This window comes from Vipera ursinii (assembly GCF_947247035.1).
Source record: "Vipera ursinii genome assembly, chromosome: 16".
In the NCBI taxonomy this organism is placed as follows: Eukaryota; Metazoa; Chordata; class Lepidosauria; order Squamata; family Viperidae; genus Vipera; species Vipera ursinii.
Genome location: NC_139529.1, coordinates 8,751,921 through 8,769,350, shown reverse-complemented (window position 1 = coordinate 8,769,350; position 17,430 = coordinate 8,751,921). Strand labels below are relative to the sequence as shown.

General features: G+C 50.9%; 3 protein-coding genes across 11 annotated transcripts in view; 1 reads left to right on the top strand and 2 right to left on the bottom strand.

Annotated features, from left to right (window-relative positions):
* Positions 1-181: 181 nt before the first annotated feature.
* ZDHHC12 (zDHHC palmitoyltransferase 12) lies at positions 182-2,834 on the bottom strand. Of its 5 annotated transcripts, none has more exons than XM_083375324.1 (5): positions 2,701-2,834; positions 2,027-2,211; positions 1,828-1,932; positions 1,325-1,491; positions 182-934 (listed from the first exon to the last, which is right to left on the bottom strand). In XM_083375324.1, exons 1-5 carry the CDS (start codon positions 2,798-2,800, stop codon positions 622-624), a joined length of 870 nt encoding a protein of 289 aa, XP_083231450.1. In that variant the 5' UTR covers positions 2,801-2,834; the 3' UTR covers positions 182-621. The 5 variants fall into 5 exon arrangements, with proteins under 5 accessions (XP_083231450.1, XP_083231451.1, XP_083231452.1 ...); XM_083375325.1 differs by having other exon boundaries at positions 1,846-1,932; XM_083375326.1 differs by having other exon boundaries at positions 2,075-2,211.
* A 765-nt stretch (positions 2,835-3,599) lies between these two features.
* On the bottom strand, positions 3,600-14,544 carry ZER1 (zyg-11 related cell cycle regulator). Of its 4 annotated transcripts, XM_083375310.1 has the most exons (18): positions 14,471-14,544; positions 13,841-13,981; positions 12,127-12,417; positions 11,866-12,016; positions 11,221-11,651; positions 10,451-10,627; positions 9,803-9,917; positions 9,551-9,697; positions 9,136-9,309; positions 8,717-8,932; positions 8,467-8,508; positions 8,081-8,200; positions 7,611-7,726; positions 7,124-7,312; positions 6,821-6,918; positions 6,417-6,519; positions 6,111-6,219; positions 3,600-4,772 (listed from the first exon to the last, which is right to left on the bottom strand). In XM_083375310.1, exons 3-17 carry the CDS (start codon positions 12,282-12,284, stop codon positions 6,162-6,164), a joined length of 2,295 nt encoding a protein of 764 aa, XP_083231436.1. In that variant the 5' UTR covers positions 12,285-12,417; positions 13,841-13,981; positions 14,471-14,544; the 3' UTR covers positions 3,600-4,772; positions 6,111-6,161. The 4 variants fall into 4 exon arrangements, with proteins under 4 accessions (XP_083231436.1, XP_083231435.1, XP_083231437.1 ...); XM_083375309.1 differs by lacking the exon at positions 14,471-14,544 and having other exon boundaries at positions 13,841-13,998; XM_083375311.1 differs by lacking the exon at positions 14,471-14,544 and having other exon boundaries at positions 3,600-4,035; positions 13,841-13,998.
* Positions 14,545-15,904: 1,360 nt separating this feature from the next.
* TBC1D13 (TBC1 domain family member 13) overlaps positions 15,905-17,430 on the top strand; it is a 23,489-nt gene continuing 21,963 nt past the window's right edge. For both annotated transcript variants that reach the window (XM_083375322.1, XM_083375321.1), the window contains exon 1: positions 15,905-15,975. In XM_083375322.1, the coding sequence (XP_083231448.1) occupies positions 15,953-15,975 (23 nt within the window). In that variant the 5' untranslated portion in view covers positions 15,905-15,952. The remainder of the gene's footprint in view (positions 15,976-17,430) is intronic.

The window sequence follows — 17,430 nt, the reverse complement described above, 5'->3', positions numbered from 1 at the left end:
AAAAATTAGTATGATAAAGAGTATTTTTTTCTTTTCGCCAGCTTCTTTGTCTTTTGTTAGGCAAGAAGGAACAAAATTGGACGTGGGGAAGTGACTGGCTCTAGCCCCGCCCATATTTAAGCCCCACCCTCCATCTCTTGGCACACGCCCACACCAAGCCAACAAAACGCACCCTTTGATGCAAGCTTTGGTCTTTTATTAACATTAGTGTTGGATTAAAAGCATTTTTCTTTAAGGTCTTAAGCCCCACGGCACCAGGAGAAGCTGCCTTGTTCTGGCTTAGCAAAACCGCTCGGCTTCCAGGGCCATTCTGGACCTCTTGGTGTTTGGCTGCCTGCGTTTCCTGCTTCCTGCCCCGACGCTGTAGGCTTTTCCTTCAGTTCTTCCTTTGTAACAACTGCCTAGATCTCTATATCTCCAAATCTCGATGGTGGGTCTCCAGTTTTAGGGTTAGGGCACCCCACTGTCTCACCCCCAACACCCCGTCAGATTTTAGCCTTTGGTTAGAAGAGGTGATAATGCTTCTGTAAATAGTCAGGAGGATGATCTGGTGCCTCGGCGTCATCTCCAAAGCTTCTGTTGAGAGGCTTGTCCGATCCGTCTCTCGAAACCCTCCTGCCTTCATACCAACTCGCTCTCCTCTGGAGGGTAGAGTTTCTCCCAGGCCACCAGGCGACAGGCACAGAAGAACCTCCAGAGGTTGAGGAGGACGCCCTGGTCAAAGGGGTTCTCCACCTTGCAGTGCTTCAGGTAGGAGATGCGGTGGCGGGAGATGAATTCCCAGGTGGTGCTGTTGCAGGAGACGAGGTAGAGATGGGAGCCCAGCAGCAGCATCGCAACCACCGTGCAGACGAGGAGGAGCAGGAAGGAGAGCAGGAGGAGCAGGTGGCACTGAAGCCAGACCCAGGAGAAGGGCTGGAAATTCAGGCCGGACCTTTTGAAGAGAGAGAGAGAGAGAGAGAGAGAGAGAAAACGGGAACCTGGGCTTGACTGTTGGAACACGGGCAATCCTTGGACTTACTATTCATTTAGTCACCATTTAAAGTTACAACATCGCTGAAATAAGTGAGTTCACTTAACAACTGTGTTGCCAACTTAACGTTGCCAACGTTGGGACAGCCATTCTGGCTGGGGAATTCTGGGAGCTGAGGTCCTACAAGAACATTTCCACGATCGGAGACTCTTGCTCTCACACAAAAGCTTCCTTCGTACCGTTGGACAGGAGCAGCTGACTTGGATGAACGATAGGAGAGATGCCCTCGGTCCCCCTTCAGACTCGGCACAAGGGTTCCCAGTCCCTGGCGGCGTCCTGCCCGTCACTTACCAAGCCAGCTGCAGAGCCCAGAGCAGGACGGCGAGCTGCACCCCCAAATAGAGTATAAAAAGTGGGTGATTCCTCTCCCCGATGCAGTTTTCAATCCAAGGACAGTGGTGGTCGTAGCGACGGACGCACTGCTGGCACGCCTGGCAGTGCTTGGCTCGCAAAGGTTGCTGCAAGACGGCAAAGCAGTGGGTCAGACTGGATGATCTTCAGGATCCCTGCCAACCCTGACTTTCTATGACTGTGTGCTGGCCAGCTCCTATTGTTTCCCCCCTCCATAAATGCCTCAACATCAGAAACCTTGAGGGAAATTCCACCTACAAAGGAGAATATCTGTAGCTCAGCGTTAAAATGAAGTTTCAGAAGTTGTGGGCGCTCCGTCACTGGAGGTCTTAAGAAGAGAGTAGAATGGCATAGGGTCTGCTGCTCGAGCAGGGGTTGGACTAGAAGACCTCCACGGTCCCTTCCAGCCCCATGATTCTATGGTCTCTCTCGGGCAATTTCACCTGGAAACCAAGAGCTACCTTCACCATGCAGTATCCACATCGCCTGAGACGAACGTTGGGGTCTTGAGCGAATGTTCTGGCTTTCTCTTCTCCGCTCATTGAGTCCTATCAAAATCACATCAAATAATCCTCAGCAAAACCTGCACCACCTCAGTACTTACCTGTTAATTCCCAGATATCTTTTTTTTTTAAAACACACCTTTGTTTTAACGGCCTCCAAAGTATTCCCAGTTTTTCCTCGACCCACCTTCTCGTCCTCGCTATCCTCAACGTAGCCTGGGTTCATGAGCGACACAACAAAATACAGGACGATGGAACAGAGAACCAGCAAGGTGAACAAAAGAGGCCGAAGCAGCTCTCCCTGCTCAAGCTGCCTCCGGAGGTCTGGAAGAGGAAGACAAATTGGAAATAATTATTAATAACCAAGCGGTACCTTGCGTGCATTCCGAAAACAACCGGAGCACCATCAGAATCCCATCGGCATCGACAAATTGAGCAACACAAGGCGACTTGACTTTACCACTAAGCACCCCTTAAACTGGGTTAACAGGAAGACGAGTGCCCGGTTCACAGGAGCTGCAATGCCCAAGCCAGGTCAGAGCACAAACTCTTTTCAGCCACACAGGTCCAAGTGTGCGGACTCAGAGGCGTTTTTTTCAAGAGAAGGGAGCGAGCACCACGCAGGGACTTTTCACTATCACGCCGATCCTTTGAGGGAACGTCTCAAGGCCGAGCTCAGGGTCACTTAGGATGGAAGCAGCAACCATGGTTACCTAGATCGCGGCTTACACTCAACAAGCCGCGATTGCTCCCCCGTGGCTTGGCGGGCCACCCCCATCCCGCGATCTCCCGGAATCCATGGGGGAGCCTCACCCGTGTCGTGCAGAAAGAGCCCCACGGTGACGCCCCAGCTGAGCCCCGTCTGCGCCGCCCGCACCGCCCACCCGCCGCCCGCCGGCGCCCCCGGCCGCATCCCGCCCGCCCGCCCGCCCAGCCGCGGCTGCGGAGCTCCTCCAAGCGGAAGCGCAGAAGCCCCGCCCCCGCCGGCAGGAGAGCGCCATTGGCGGGCCAGGAGAGGCGGGGGAGGGCGTGTCCGGGGATGCCGCGCGCTGATTGGCCGGCGCAGCTCGAAATATTGCAGTTATGATGACGATAAAGCTGGAAGGGACCTCGCAGGTCATCTAGTCCAACCCCCTGCTCAGGCAGGAAAACCTACACCATTTCAGACAGATGGCTGTCCAGTCTCTTCTTAAATACCTCCAGTGATGGGCTGGAGATGCTTCAGCCAGGAGGATTATAAAATGGGCGGCTATATAAACATTTTAAATTAGGTAGACGGAAAAAAGGATGAGAAGGGAAAGAGAAAGAAAAAGGGGAAGAAAGAAAAAGGAAAAAAAGAGCAAAGTTAATGGGAGAAGTTGGATTCATTTATCACGCGATTCACTTAAGAACTGCACTGATGTAATAATGCCGCTTGGGGGTGTATGAAAGCCCTAATAAGCAGGCATATACATAGAATGAAGGCTACTGCTAAGCTTGTAAGCCGCCCTGAGTCTTCGGAGAAGGGCGGGATATAAATGGAATTAAAATAAATAAAATAAATAAACACCAGAGGAAAAAAATAGCAAAGCTGGATGTGACTTAGCATAGTCCATCCCCAATGCAAATCCCCAGAGCAGCAAGAGAATGGGCTCCCTCCTTGGATAAAACATGCTTGTGATTTTTGTGCCTTTCCAGAAATGATGGGAGAAAAATCTCTAACTCCCTTGTGCTCGGTAAAATTAAGAGTTTTATTTTAAAGGTAAAATATATCAGTGAAAGACCAACCTTCCTTGCAGATAAATTCAAAAGATTGTATTATATACGAACCAACATATTCATGATAAACCCAAGAAAAATTGTTTTCCTTGTTTATTGATGACATATAACAGCAAACGGAAGAATTAATAACTGTCCAGAATAAAAATCTTTGCGTCACAAATATAGGATCAAGAAGAGGGTCTTCAAATTGAGAGGATGGGAAAATTAGCTTGGTTCAATTTACACGGGATTTCCACATTCCTGTTATGGCAGCAGCAGATGAAAATCCAGATCCCAAATGGTAGTTCTTCCTCTTTATTACCTTCCCCGTCTCTCTCAAGCAGTTCAAGTCCTGGTCCACTCTTTCTTCTGAATCCAAGGAAATAAAGACCATCTCCTCCTGGAAGACTGAACAAGTCCACACTTAACATGCATTTTTCCAGGCCAAGGAAAATTCGGGATTTTTTCCCCCCTTCTCAGAATCAATCACAATCTGCCTTTCTTCTGGACTCGGAGGAAAACCCACAAATAATTCCCTTTTAGATTTCCTTATTTTATTTATTTATTAAATTTGTCACCCATCTCACTGCGAGGCAGCTCTGGGCAGTTCTGATACCCATCTAATGGAGTGTTCCTGAACCTTGGCCAACTGAAGGTGAGTGGACTTCAACTTCCAGAATTCTCAGCGACGCCTATGCTGACTGGAATTCTGGGAGTTGGAGTCCACACATCAGGAAAACTGTCAGCCCTGGAGTAATGGCTCAAATTCAATCACATATAGAAGACACCAAACTATAAGGTTATCAGGAATCAATTCCTTCTGCCTTGAACTCACGAGAAAGTTTAACCACGAATCTTGCTCTAGAAAAGATGTAACTTCTATAGGTAGAGTCTATCTATACAGAAGGATAAATAAATCGATAAACTGCTAAATTTGGGGGCACTCTTGCTGTAGATTAGGAGAACGGCATGAAAAAGAGAATTTTGGGGTGGATTTTCTATGCCAGATGTTTTCTGGGCTCCAGATGTTGTGAGAAGACCTCTGTTGAGGGTGTTTTCATTTGATTCCAGCCAAAGGAAGACTCAGTTACATCCACTCGAAATGTCATAAAACTAGCTCAGGAATTTGCGAATTTCTTCCAAGTCTGATCCCATGGCAGTTCCGGAGGAGACAGAAATGAAAAGCTGTGTTTGCTAGAATTTCAGACACATGGAAGAGAACTCAAAGGAGGGGCATTTTTATAGACTTACTATTTTTTTTAAAAATATAGATTTAAGCCTGCTTTTGCAACCAGTTAGCCAAACCTTCCTTGGTTTGTCAACAATAAGGTCTAAAGGTGGCTCCATCCACCAAGGACTGATTCTGCCATGCTGGATTCAGGGAGGGAAGGAGAGTCTGGATTTGCAAGTTTTGATCTACATTTGCTTCCAAAGAAACTTTAAGCTACAAGGGAGACTCTGCTTTTTCCTGGCTAGAGAGACCCGGGGTTTTTTGACTCTGTCTCAGCAAAGCTTCCTGGTCATCCGAGAGTCTCCACCCCACACGTTTTCTTGTGTCACCCAAATAGTGAGCAGCAGTCCCTGCCCCATCTTCAGAGCATAACTGGTTAATTTCCACAGCTAACACTTTTCAGAGTCTCCACTGCTAACTTTAGCCCCATCTCAAGCATCTGCTCACAACTCTACCTCTAAAGGATTTGCCAAGACTTGACAAGGATTCTGTTAAAAAAAAATCAGCTTTTTTCCGCTGCTTCTTAAAAACCCCGAAGCAACCAACAGCGCTGAAGTCTCCTCCTCTATCTGAAGGAGTTGGGGAGCGGGGTAGATCAGCTTTGACCTAGCTCAATATTAACCGGCCAGATTTCCTTGCTGCTTGCAAAACTCAGTTGCAGGAAGGGGGAGATTTTGAAAGAGACAAGCAAGGCTATCCGTCCCTCCTTAGTGTTCCGATCTGAGTGCTCCGAGGCCATCCAGATGGGTTGACAGCACCCACAATCCCCAGCCCCACAGTCCTTCCTGGCCTGGGATTAGCAGCTTTGCCTGAACCTTTTAGCCCTGCGGCGTTGCAAAAGGGAAAATGACCCTCGTCCGAAGGGCTGCGCTGTGATTCAAAGGAGATCTTCGTGCTCTGTCGAAAAGCTCCAAAGATACACAACAGCGTGGATTTTTGTTTTATACAGTCATGAAACACACACACACACACACACAAACAAAAACACCAATCAGTACTTTTTAAACACCTCCCCCTTCCTATCTCAAACTCCCCCTTTCAAGGGAAGCAATTGTAGTGTGCAAAAAAAATGGTCCCTCAAAGACAACTTGCTCAGGTGTGGTTTTCCTAACCTCCCCGCTCCCCCCTCCCTCCGTTTCCTGAGCCTCTCTCGTCTTCCTGACATTGTCCAAGTATGCACACTTCCAACACACCCCAGCACGCGCTAAGGGCTTCTTCCGACAGCTAAGCTGATGAGAAGAGACAGTCCAACCTATGTACAGGTGAATTCGCGAGGAGGCGGGCGCAGGTGGGCTGCTCGGCTCTATCTGGAGGTGTCCATGTTCTCATCCGTAAAGTTATTGCAGTGCTCAATGACTTTCCTGGTAGGGAAGGAAGTGGCGGTGGGGGGGAGAGAGTGAGTTCCTGGTTCTCATTTTAGGGCAGAGAGAGAAGATGGGGCAAAAGTGCAGGAGGGTGGAAGGGTTTGGGGGAAAAAAGCAAGGAGGAGGAAGGAAAGGAGGTAGATAGGTAGGGGAGGGCAGCCCCTGGGAAGGCCTCCTTCCCCAAGAGAGCTCACCTTCCCATCTCCTTAGTCTCTGGCCGCGCCGATGCCATCACAATCATGTCCTGCAGGAGGAGAAGGCCCCCTTCTTTGATCAACAGGGGGCAGTATTTGTCCGCTGGAGATGTAGGCAGAAAGAGGAAGCGGTGAGGGGCTGGAGCTCAGTCTGAAAAACTGGGTCTGTATCTCCTCCCCCCCCCTTTGGAAGATGCCCCCTCCCTCCGCCAGATCCCCTGTGGCAAGCAAGGCGCAGGAGACCACCCTCTGGAGAGGCACCTCAGAGGCCCACAGGGGGTGCTGGTCCAAATTTACTGAAATGCTTGGCTGCTCAGGGCTTTGCGATTGTTTGGAGGAGCTGATTTGCCAAAAAAGGTGGAATTGGGGCAGGATGGAAAAACAGCAGGGAGGAGGAGACTCACGGTAGACAGAGACCAGGTTGTAAAGGGCCCACGTCGCCCAGTGCTGGCTGACTGGGGAGATCCACTGAGGGAGGAGTCTCAGGATCGGTTCAAAGGACCTGTCCGAATGACCACAAAAAGTAGATTAAGGCCGAGGGAGGGAATGGAGGAACTAGCAATCTGCAGCTCCAGAAAACACAGCAGCCCCACTTCCCCCCTTCTCCAGTGCCCGATTCGGACACAAGGCTGATCCCACCAACCAGAGTTCCTTTCTCAGAGGTGGTGGAATGTGGTCTGCTCTCTTTAGGCAGCTAGCCTGCTCACCTGTAGTTAATGTTTCGCCTGGAATTGACATCCCAGCGCTGAATTGCCGCCCACATCCGGTCCACCACCTCGTCCCTGGTGGGCTCAGCGATCAGCCAGGCCTCTGGCCCGTCAAACATGATGTGGGAAAGGACCCCGCAGGCGTTGTACGACACTTCAATCCCGTCCGCTTCGCTATCTAATAAATTGCTGTGGCAAAAAGTGTTCCAGAAGTCAGGCTTTCAATCCCCAAACCGTGTGAGGTCGGGACCCCTTTAAAAACCACGTTAAGAGGGATTTAAAATGCGTTTGGAGGTCTCATATCAGGGTCTGGATGAGCGAGTGGATGCTTTGACTCCACCCCCCCCCACTCCGAAGCCCACTTACAATCTGACTCATTTCAGCCTTTCTGGCTACAGATTCGTTACCACAGTGGCTGAAAGCAGCCCCAACCAGGAACCACCACCGCTGCCTCTTCACCCCGAGGCGATGCAACGGAGGCCTTCACCTGAAGACGCTGATGAACTGGGACGTCATCAGGTGAGGACGGAGGGCTTGCACTTCGGCCACGTTGCCCAGAAGGCCCAACATGTTGCGGTGCAGCTCCTGCTTGTTGGGAAACTCCTGAGGGAAAACAGCCAGCCTGTCACGACAGAATCTCAGCAGCTGGGACGGCCACAGAATTACAGAATCACAGTCATATTCCTTGGCTTGCGAGCCACAACGGAGCCCAAACTTTTGGCTGCTAAGTGAGACATTTGTTGAGTGAATTTTGCTCCATTTTACAACCTTTCTTCCCACAGTTGTAAAGTGAATCACTGTAGCCGTTCAATGAGTAACCCGGTTATTAAGCGAGTCCGGTTTTCCCATTTTGATTGAGCTTGTGAGAAGGTCTCAAAAGGGGATCACGTGACGACCTCCCCCCCGCTGTCATAAATATGAGTCAGTTGCCAAGAAGTGACATGAAACGAGGCCCACCTTCAGGCACTCCAGGAAGAGCTTCATGCCGCCGTAGTTGAGGAACATCTCGCAGTTACTCGGCGTCTCGTCGGTGATGTTCCACAAAGCGCTCCAGGAGAACTCCATCACCTGGTCACACTGGCCAAGCAGAGGGAGGAAGAGGGAAAAACAACAACTGCTCACACCATTGCCGTCCCAACTCCCGCCTGGCCTGGTCTCCATTTGTCCACCTCCGACACCGTAACCACAGCACCACCACGGTTCTCCTGCCCCTTTACTCAGTTTAGAACCTCCAGGGGGCGGATTTAGGGACCCTCCTGCCTGCGACCAACCAAGCTTCCCATCCCAGACCTGTTTATTTTTTTCTCAGATTGTCAGTCGGAGAATCTGAATCTGACACTTACTGTTTTGTCCCCCAGTTTCTTCTGAATCAGCCTCAGCATGGTCTGCCGGAAGAAAACAACAAAGAACTGAGTCACAGGCGAGAGGCTGAGTGGCAGAGGATGTCAATGGAGGATTTAGACCGATGCAAAACAGCGAGCAATTCCTCCCCCCAACAGGAACACAACTGTCGACGGCTCAGCCACCTGACCGCTGCCACCACCTCAAGGTGAGAAAGGGGCCCCCAAGAGGCCCGTCTTCAGCCAGACCCACCATGACGAACCCCATCCGGCCGACAGCCTCCTTGTGGTCGTTGTCCACCTGGCAGACCAGGGCGTTGCAGAGGTGCACGGCGATGCGCTGGATGGATTCGTCCTGCCGCGTCGGGTTCAGGATGTTCAGCAGCAGCTCGTTGACCCGTCGGTACTGAAATTCCAGCTCTTCGGGGATGCTAAAATTGCACAAGGTGAGGCAGCAGTTCCGTTGCACCTGTGGAGGAAGTGCCTGGATGAGCCAGCCGGCCGGCCAGGGAGACCGAACGGGGGTTTGGGATGCTGCCGCCCTTCCAGTTCTCGACTTATAACCGTTCGTTTAGCAAAGGTACAGTGGCACTTTAAAAAAGGTGACTTAGGATCATGTTTCAGACTTACGACTGGTCACGTGATCAAAATTCGGACGCTCAGCACCCTCACCGTGACTTCCTGGTAGGACTCCATGCCGTTCAGCACCACCTGGACGACTTGCTGCCGTAACCTGGTGCTCTGCTGCAGGCGGTACTCGGAGTTGGTGAGGTAGAAGAGGGCGGCGCTTCCCGTGACCTGGATGTTCTTGTCGTACTTGTGACATTTCAGGGCGGTGATGACCAGCTGCAGAAGCAGGAGAAGGAGCAGGAGCTACACGCCTTTCGCCCTCCTGCCCGGAGAGTCTCCCACTTACGACCAAAGTTACAATGGCCCCAGGGAAAAGACTTCACCAGCCTTGCGGCATTTTGCAGTCACGTGATCCAATTTTGTCGGCAAGGGAACCACACTGCAAAGCCGAGGACAAGGAGCTCGGAAAGGCAGTGCCGCCTGGGCTCTTGAGCTGAAGCCGAGCACCCCTCCTCACCTTCAGGGCTCTCAAGAGCTGGCTGCAGCGCTCGATCCGGACAATGTCGAAGAGGATATTGAGGGCTCGCGACGTCATTTCTGGCCGGTGTTCGGTATAAGCCTCAATGGCGTTGAGGACCTGCTCCTCGTTCTTCTCGCCCGTGACCTGAAGTTGCCAAGATGGGGAAGGGGGTGTGTGGATCAGAGGCCAGGAAGCAGACAAGCTGAGAAAAGCACTCACCACACACACCTGGCCGGGTTGTGCTTTTACCTTGTAGGCTGGGATGTGCGTGACGTGGCAGAGAGAGACCTCAAATAACCCCAAGAACTGCAGGGGTCTTTTCAGGCTCCGGAAAGGGGCAATGCTGCTTTTTGCCGGGTTGGTGCTGAAAGAAGAGACAGGAGAAATGAACAGGCTAAGGAAAATAGAACCCTAGGTCCAGAAGGGACCTTGGAGGTCTTCTAGTCCAACCTTCTGCTCAGGTAGGAAACCCTAGACCATTCCAGACAAATGGCTGTCCAGTCTCTTCTTGAAAACCTCCAGAGATGGAGCAGCCACCACCTCTAGAGGCAAGTTGTTCCACTGGTTAATTGTTCTCACACTTTCAGGAAATTTCTCCTTAGTTCTGGGTTCGTTCTCTCTTTGACAAGCTTCCACTCAGGACTTCTTGTCCTTCTTCCTCCTCTCCTACTTCTGTTCCTCTTCCTTCTCTTCCTTTTTCTTTCCTCCTCCTCCTCCTCTTCCTCCTTCACCCTCCCTCCTCCTCTCCACAATCCCACTCCCTTCTAGCACTGATGGCATCGCCTGGTTGTGTCATGAAACGTCTGCAGGAAGGATCCCACAGTTCGACCCTGAGCTACAAAGGTTCTCCTCCGCTGATACCTTCTCCCCTCACGGTCAGCCACGTCCAACACCCACCTGGGCTGGTCTGTTTTCTCATCCAAGCAGGCGACGGTGCAGTTGTCCAGCATGGTGTGACCCGAGATATCCAAAGAAGTCAGATTGCTCAGATTCTCCACAAAGAGGTTCAGGACTTTGCGGGTCAGCTTGAACTTGTAATAACTGGACAGGCAGTCTCGGGAAATGTCTAAATGTCTGAAGGCAAACGGGAGGAAGTCAAGTGTCGATGGAGATTCTCAGGTCATCCAGCTCCTGGTGGTCCCAAAGTTGCTTTTCCAAAACACAACTGGACTTTGTTGTTTTTCCTTGAACATGTTTCACCTTCTCACCCAAAAAGCTTCTTCAGAATGGAAGAACAGAAGAACTTCTGAAGAAGTGAAGAAACGAAGCTTCTGAAGAACCGAAGAAGCTTCTTGCGTGAGAACTGAAACGTCTTCGGGGAAAAACAAAGGAAGTCTAGCCGCCTTTTGAAAAAGCACTTTTGGGAAGGACTCGTGTTTATTAAATGGTGCAAGCTTTCGCGCATCTTTTCTGGCCCACGAAGCTTAATAGTTATGTGCTAAACCCCTTCTGATTTGGGGTTATTGTAGACCAACGAGGAAGAATGCAAAGGTCATAAAATTTGCATATGAGCCATAAAGTTACTTTTTACTGGAAATTCTTATCTAAAGGTCTTATTTCACTTTGTGGCGCTTGTCAATTCACCGTCTCCTTCTCCTTGTTCTTTTCCTCCTCCCCTGCCTCAAGAAGGTTTAATGGAGAAACAGCGACGTCTTTCCAAGACTCACCTGAGCTTCCGCAGCTGCGCTAGCACCTGAATGTGCTCCTCGGAGAGATCCACATTGTACAGCACTAAGGAGGCGAGGCTGTCCTTCCACTGGGTCAGGAAGTGAACGTCGTTCAGCTGGATCCAGGAGAGATCCAGGGCGGTGAGGGAGGCCAGCGGCCGCAGGAGACTTTCCACATTGATCCCTTCAATCATCCGGCCCAGGTTGAGAAAACGCAGCCGCTGGAAGCCTTCAAAAGTGAAGTCCTTCACCAAGACCTGCCGGGTGGGGTTGAAGTCGTCCTCGCAGCCGCCCGGGTTCTCCTCTTCGTAAAAAAAGTTGGTGCAGCCGAAGAGGCTGAGCGAGACCAGGGTGGGGCTGAAGCTGCCCAGCGTCTGGAGGCTCTTAGCTGTCAGCTTCTCGCAGTTGGTCAAGAACAGCTCCACAAGGTCCTGCAAGTCAAGCAGGGGGGGAGGGCTGTAAATGGAACGTGCGGGGGACCTTGGGGGATGAAGGGAAGAACTGCTGCCTTACCGCGGCTCAAGCCAAGCCTTCTTAAGCAGGTGCCAAGACCCAGTCTAGGGTTTGAGAGAAGCATGCCTAGCGGATGAGCAATAGCCCTCACTCTAAGACCTGCAGGTGCACAAAAAAAGTACGGGCCCTTACTTGCTTCCGAATGGCTTCCAGGTCTTGATCCTGGACAATATCCTCTCGCAAGTGGATGCGGGCGAGCCGAGTGCTCCGAGGATCCGAGAAGAGACTAAAAAAGTTTTCATTGTGTTCAAACAAGGTGTCTGCGTTCACGAGGTCCACGTAGCTAGGAAAGAAAGAAACAGGCATCAAGGCGGCAATGTGGGGTTCTTTGCAACCCGAGTCCAAAGGAACTTGTTGGTGCAACCTAGAGAGAGATAAATATTTGTAACTTACTCATTGACCAGCCTGTCGCAGATCTCACTCGGAAGGAAGATATCTGTGTGGAGGCGGAAAGTCTCGTTGTCCAACAGATAGCAGAGAGTCCCTTCCAGGTTGTGAAGACAATAATCTATGCACAAAGTCATCAGCGACTCTGGGCTGTCAGAAGCCATCTTGGGTCAGTGGAGGATGGGAAAAGGGGAAGGGAGAACGTGAGGTCAACTTAGTGATTCCTCTTCTGGGGTTTTCCTGGAATGTCCGTCCAAAGAGATTTCTGAGTGGACTTTGAAGTGCGTTTCCAGGCAGCTACAGCAAAAGCAAAAAGAAAATAAATCAGCTCTTTTAAAATACAGGCAGTCCTCAACTTACAACAGTTCATTCGGTGACTGAAGTTAGCACCGAAGAAAGGGACTTACAACCATTTTTCACACTTCTGACCATCGCAGCATCCCCATCTCAGAAACATCCCACACACGATTACAACCACATGGAAGCTTGGCATTCAGAGATATCATCTATCAACAGGCACATAGAGATAAACCACATTTACACACCATTCAGAAGAGGCAATCAAGAAGCTAAGAAAACAAAAAAAAAGAATTCATGCTCTCCAGCAAACAACAGCCAGATAAGCAGAGATTAACACCAGACAAACAATCAAGCAGAAAACCTTAATCAGGGAAAATATCAAGGAGAAAACCACAGCCCTACCAACGCTAACAGGCCAAGCTATTGCATATAAGCAGGGAGCCAAAACCACACTGACCAGCACTGATGTTACCTAGGATAAAAAAACAGGCCATCACAAGAGAATAACAAGGCAACTTGTTGCCAAATATAAACTCCAACATCTCAAAAGAGGATTTCGTGGATGATGCCCAACTAGGAAAACTATGAAATGCCCAGAGGAATTCAACCTCTCCAGCTAAACTATTTTTCTTCTAACTTGGCAAAAGACTAACAGACTTGGAAGGGACCTTGGAGGTCTTCTAGTCCAACCCCCTGCTCAGGCAGGAAACCCTCTACGATTTCAGACCAATGGCTGTCCAGTCTCTTCTTAAAAACCTCCAGGGTTGGAGCGCCCACAACTTCTGGAGGTAAGTTGATCCACTGATTACTTGTTCTAACTGTCAGGAAATTTCTCTTTTAGGGAGAGGCTGGGGAGGCCAACTTTAAGAGGGGTGGGCTCCAACACCCAGGATTCCCCACCCAGTTGAAAAACGCTAATCTAACCCACCTCACTGGGTTTGCAATGCCCCCTTTGTTTGTATACGCATAGAAAGGTGTGGTTTTTTTAACATTCTCTTTTCCTCCTTGGTGATCTGATCTCCCTTTTAAAAGTCCTGCTCTTCCAGATTACTGCCACGGTCTGGATTGGTTAAGATTCTGCAGAGGCAAAGCCACCTAACCACGAGAATCTCCCTACAGATCCCACCAGATCCCTTCCGGAGATCGGACCTGCTTCTCCTTCGGGCTCAGCCAAGCCGGGCAGCAGCAGGAGCCAGACTACAACTCCCATCCTCCTCCGCAGAGCCAAGGGGACTCTCCACCGCTCCCGTGATCCCGGGGGCGCCAGGTTGGGGAAGGCGGGGGAGGGGCGAGGAGGAGGGGGGACTTCCCTCCCCTCCGGCGCCCGTCAAGGGGGAGCCCGGGGGCGCCTGGCGCTGCGGCGATGCCTCTCCTTCCCCCCCCCCCCCCCACCGCAACCAGCAGCGTCCTCCCCACTCACCGGACTCCCCGCCTGGCTGGGGGGGAGGAACAAAGCTCCGCCTCCAGCTGGTTCCGTTTCCGGCGCGGAGAGAGCGCAGTTCCCCCCGGGGTCCGCTCTCCCCGTTCTTTTCCCTGGCGCTCGCATCGGCAGCGGCCGCCGCTGTCAACAAACCCCCGCGTCACTTCCGGCGCCCGTGCCTTCCACCGGCCTCGGGGGTGCAGCGAGAAAAGCCTTCCCCCCCTCCCCCGGAAACAGAGACGGGCGGCGGGGAGTACCGCCGCGCTTTCTCGTCACGCAGCCCACCTCCCCTCCTGCTGGGTTGGGGAGTGTGGCTGATGGGGGTTGTAGTCCTACCCCTCCGGTTCCCCCAGGATTATGTCTGGGGCAGGTGCTGTTGAGAGAAAAGTACTACAGGGAAGGAAGGCAGCCCGAGGACTGTGGTAGGCCTTGTTTCTGCTCCAGAGGAAAGAGGGGGGGGGGGTTTCTCAGAAGCCATTCGGGCTTTGAAGGGCAGCCCCAGCAGTTTAGGCAGCGGGGTGAGCAGAAACGACCGTCTGCCCTTGGACGGCTGCATTTGGCATCAATGGCCCCGTCGGAGCAGCCTTCAAGGGCAGCCCTGCCTAAAGTGCCTTGCAGTAATCCAGATACCTTTTCTTTGATCCTGTATGACAAGAGTGCCTTCAAGCGTTTCCTCCTACAAGTGCTTGGAGGGCTGCACTTTGGGCAGCAGAACCTACAGGCAGGCAGACAGAACTGATAGAAGACGCGGATAGAACAGATGTTTGGATAGATAGGTGATCCCTATACAGAAGACACAGATAAGAGAGAGAGAAACACAGAGAGAGACAGGGAGAAAAACAGAGACAGAGAAAGACACAGAAACAGAGATAGCACTCTCTTACAGGCATTGACATATGTACAAGATATACACACCCAAATTGTGCGTGTGTATTATATATATATTAGCCATCTGATATTTTATTCATTTATCGAATTTTTACACTCTCACCTAAGTGACTCTGAGAGTGTTTAAAAACCACATAATAAAATAATACAAAAATATAACTAAAAGCATGGTTAAAAACAAAATTAAAAACACTACTCTATGCTAATCGGGATTTTTGTTTTGTTTATTTTTCCTCTCCTGGATTTTGCATTGCGTTTGTTAACGCTGTAAATGTCTTAGCCAGTGACAAACTATTTTGCATATTTGCCTCTGGGCCATTTAATGAATAATGTACAGTATAATGTTACATTCTAACAACTGAATGATCAGCAGTAGCAGACACGTACCTATTCCTAGATAGCACACAAAAAACAATGAAAACAGAGCTTGCAGCCATATTAATTATCTATGGTTAATATCGTGAGTATGAAGTATAATGTATAATTAATATATAAATTGTTACGCATCTTGTACAATATGTAAATTGGAAATTGCTTTCCCTATTGCTCAAAGAAGATGGTAGATGCTGATCAAAGATCACGGGGGGACTAGGGAGGGTGCTCATTCCCTCTTAACAGTGACCCCCAAATATAGTTCTTCATCCATCCGGGGTGACTAGACTCCTTATCCCATTATCCCCACCCAAAAACGCCTCTCTTTGTTTCATTATTTAAAAAGAAGCCCTCATTCCTCTTCCAATAAAAGTAGCTTGTAATATTTTAGGAGGATACACCAGAAAAGAGATGAGGCTGGCAGTGCAGCGTAAGCAATAGAATCCAGGCTCCCCCCAAGCTACTGGGGACTTTGCTGGCGGTGGAGCATGGGCCTGGAGCCCTGGCTACCAGGAAAAAAAGACTGCTGGCTTGGAGCATAGGCATCAGAGTCCAGGTTCCCCCTCCCAAGACTGGAGCTGTGGAGCACGGGCAACGGAGGCCAGACTCCCCCTCCGCGCCCCCAGACAGTGGAGCGTAGGCTGCCCACAGGTCAGTGGTGGCCCATGGGCTCTGGAGTCCCGGCCGCCGGCCAGGGAGGAGGGAGGGCGGGGAAGGAGGGGAGGCAGGGCGAGCCGCAAGCCGGGCCGGCGGGCAGCTGAGCTCCGCCTCCGCCTCCGCCATTTAGTCTCCCGGCGGCGCGCCGGAGCGCCCGGGAGAAGCGGCGGGAGGCTCCGGGCCGGTCCCCGCACCATGTCGCGCCTGCACCGGAGCAGGTAAGCAGCCCCGGAGGGGGCGCCAAAGGGGACCCCCCCGGCCCGCCTTTTCCCCGCGCGAGCCTTGCAAAAGTTCCCGGGGGTTGCATCGCCCCCCGTTCCCATTTGGGGCTGGGCGTGTGTGTGTGAAGGGAAGGGGGCTTTGTGACCCGGGAGCGAAAGACGCCTTTGGGGCAGATGCCGACGACTCCGGGCGACCCGCGTTCCCTGGGCGGCTTCCCTTCCTCTGGAGCGGAGCCGCTTTTCCCCTTGCCGAGGGCGACGGTTTCTTTCTGGCTTGGAGCACCGGGCGCGAGTCTGTAAAGGCGCCTGGACACTTCCCTGGGTGTTGCGTGTTTGTGTGCGTGCGAAGGCTGTTGAGAAGCGGCTCCATCGACCGGCTCGGCTTGCTTTTGTTCTTTGCCCCATCCTTGCGTCGTTCTTCCCTTTTCTGCTTCTTTGCCCAACTAAAAGCAACAATGAAACAACGGGGGGGAAAAGGAGGCTTTTTCAGGTCCCCAAAGGCCGTTCGCTACTACTGTATGCCCCATTTTTCCGAAATTAAATCTTTGCTACTTCTGAATTTACTACAGTTGTAGAACTAACTGGTAGGACTTTGAATGGGGTGCTGGGCACGCTCCAGCTCTTTGCTGATTGTTTTAAAACACACACACACACACACACACACACACACACACACACACACACACACACACACAAAATAGTCCTAACATAAACAAGATCAGGATTGTTTCCTTTCCAAATTTCCCTGTTTCTGGCTGGGGGCGGGGAGGGGGGGAACTGGCTTGCTAGCTGTGGAAGTTACTGACCCTGGATTTTCCCCTCTTGAACAAAAGTAATCTGGAATAAAAGAGGCTTTTATATGGATTCTTATTAATGAACGTTAATGAAACATCTCCAGTTTACGGAACAAAATCCATAGTCAACTGAAGGAAAGGTGCATCCATTTTTACTGTAGAAAACTGAATTTTTAGCACAAGAATTGTCTTGCTTAGCAGCAGAAATTTTGGGCTCAATTGCGTTCTTATGTTGAGGACTACCTGTGCAGATCTGGGGAGACATTGGAATTGTTGCAGCTGTTGCTGATGCCAACTTTGGACTCTGTTTTGCACTTAAACTTGGTTTAAGCTCAGATAAAAGCCCTTATCAGAATGCTGTGGTTTTTCAGTTAGCTTCCATGTGGCCTGAGTGTGTGTGGGGGGGGGGGGGGAAATACAAATAATGTTGCACATTGTTGTGTTTGTGGCTTCTGGGCTTTATCCCATCCTGAATGGGGCCTGAAAGAAACTTTATATGCATTTAACTAAAACCCCAGCAAAATGCTCTGCCTCATAATGTTTCACCAGCCTACAGGTCCCATGTTGCTTTAGGCAACACAGAATCTTTTACGGGTTTCGGTCTCTGTGTGTGTGTGTGTGTGTGTGTGGTGTGCTAACAGCTTTGTCTGGGTTGTGT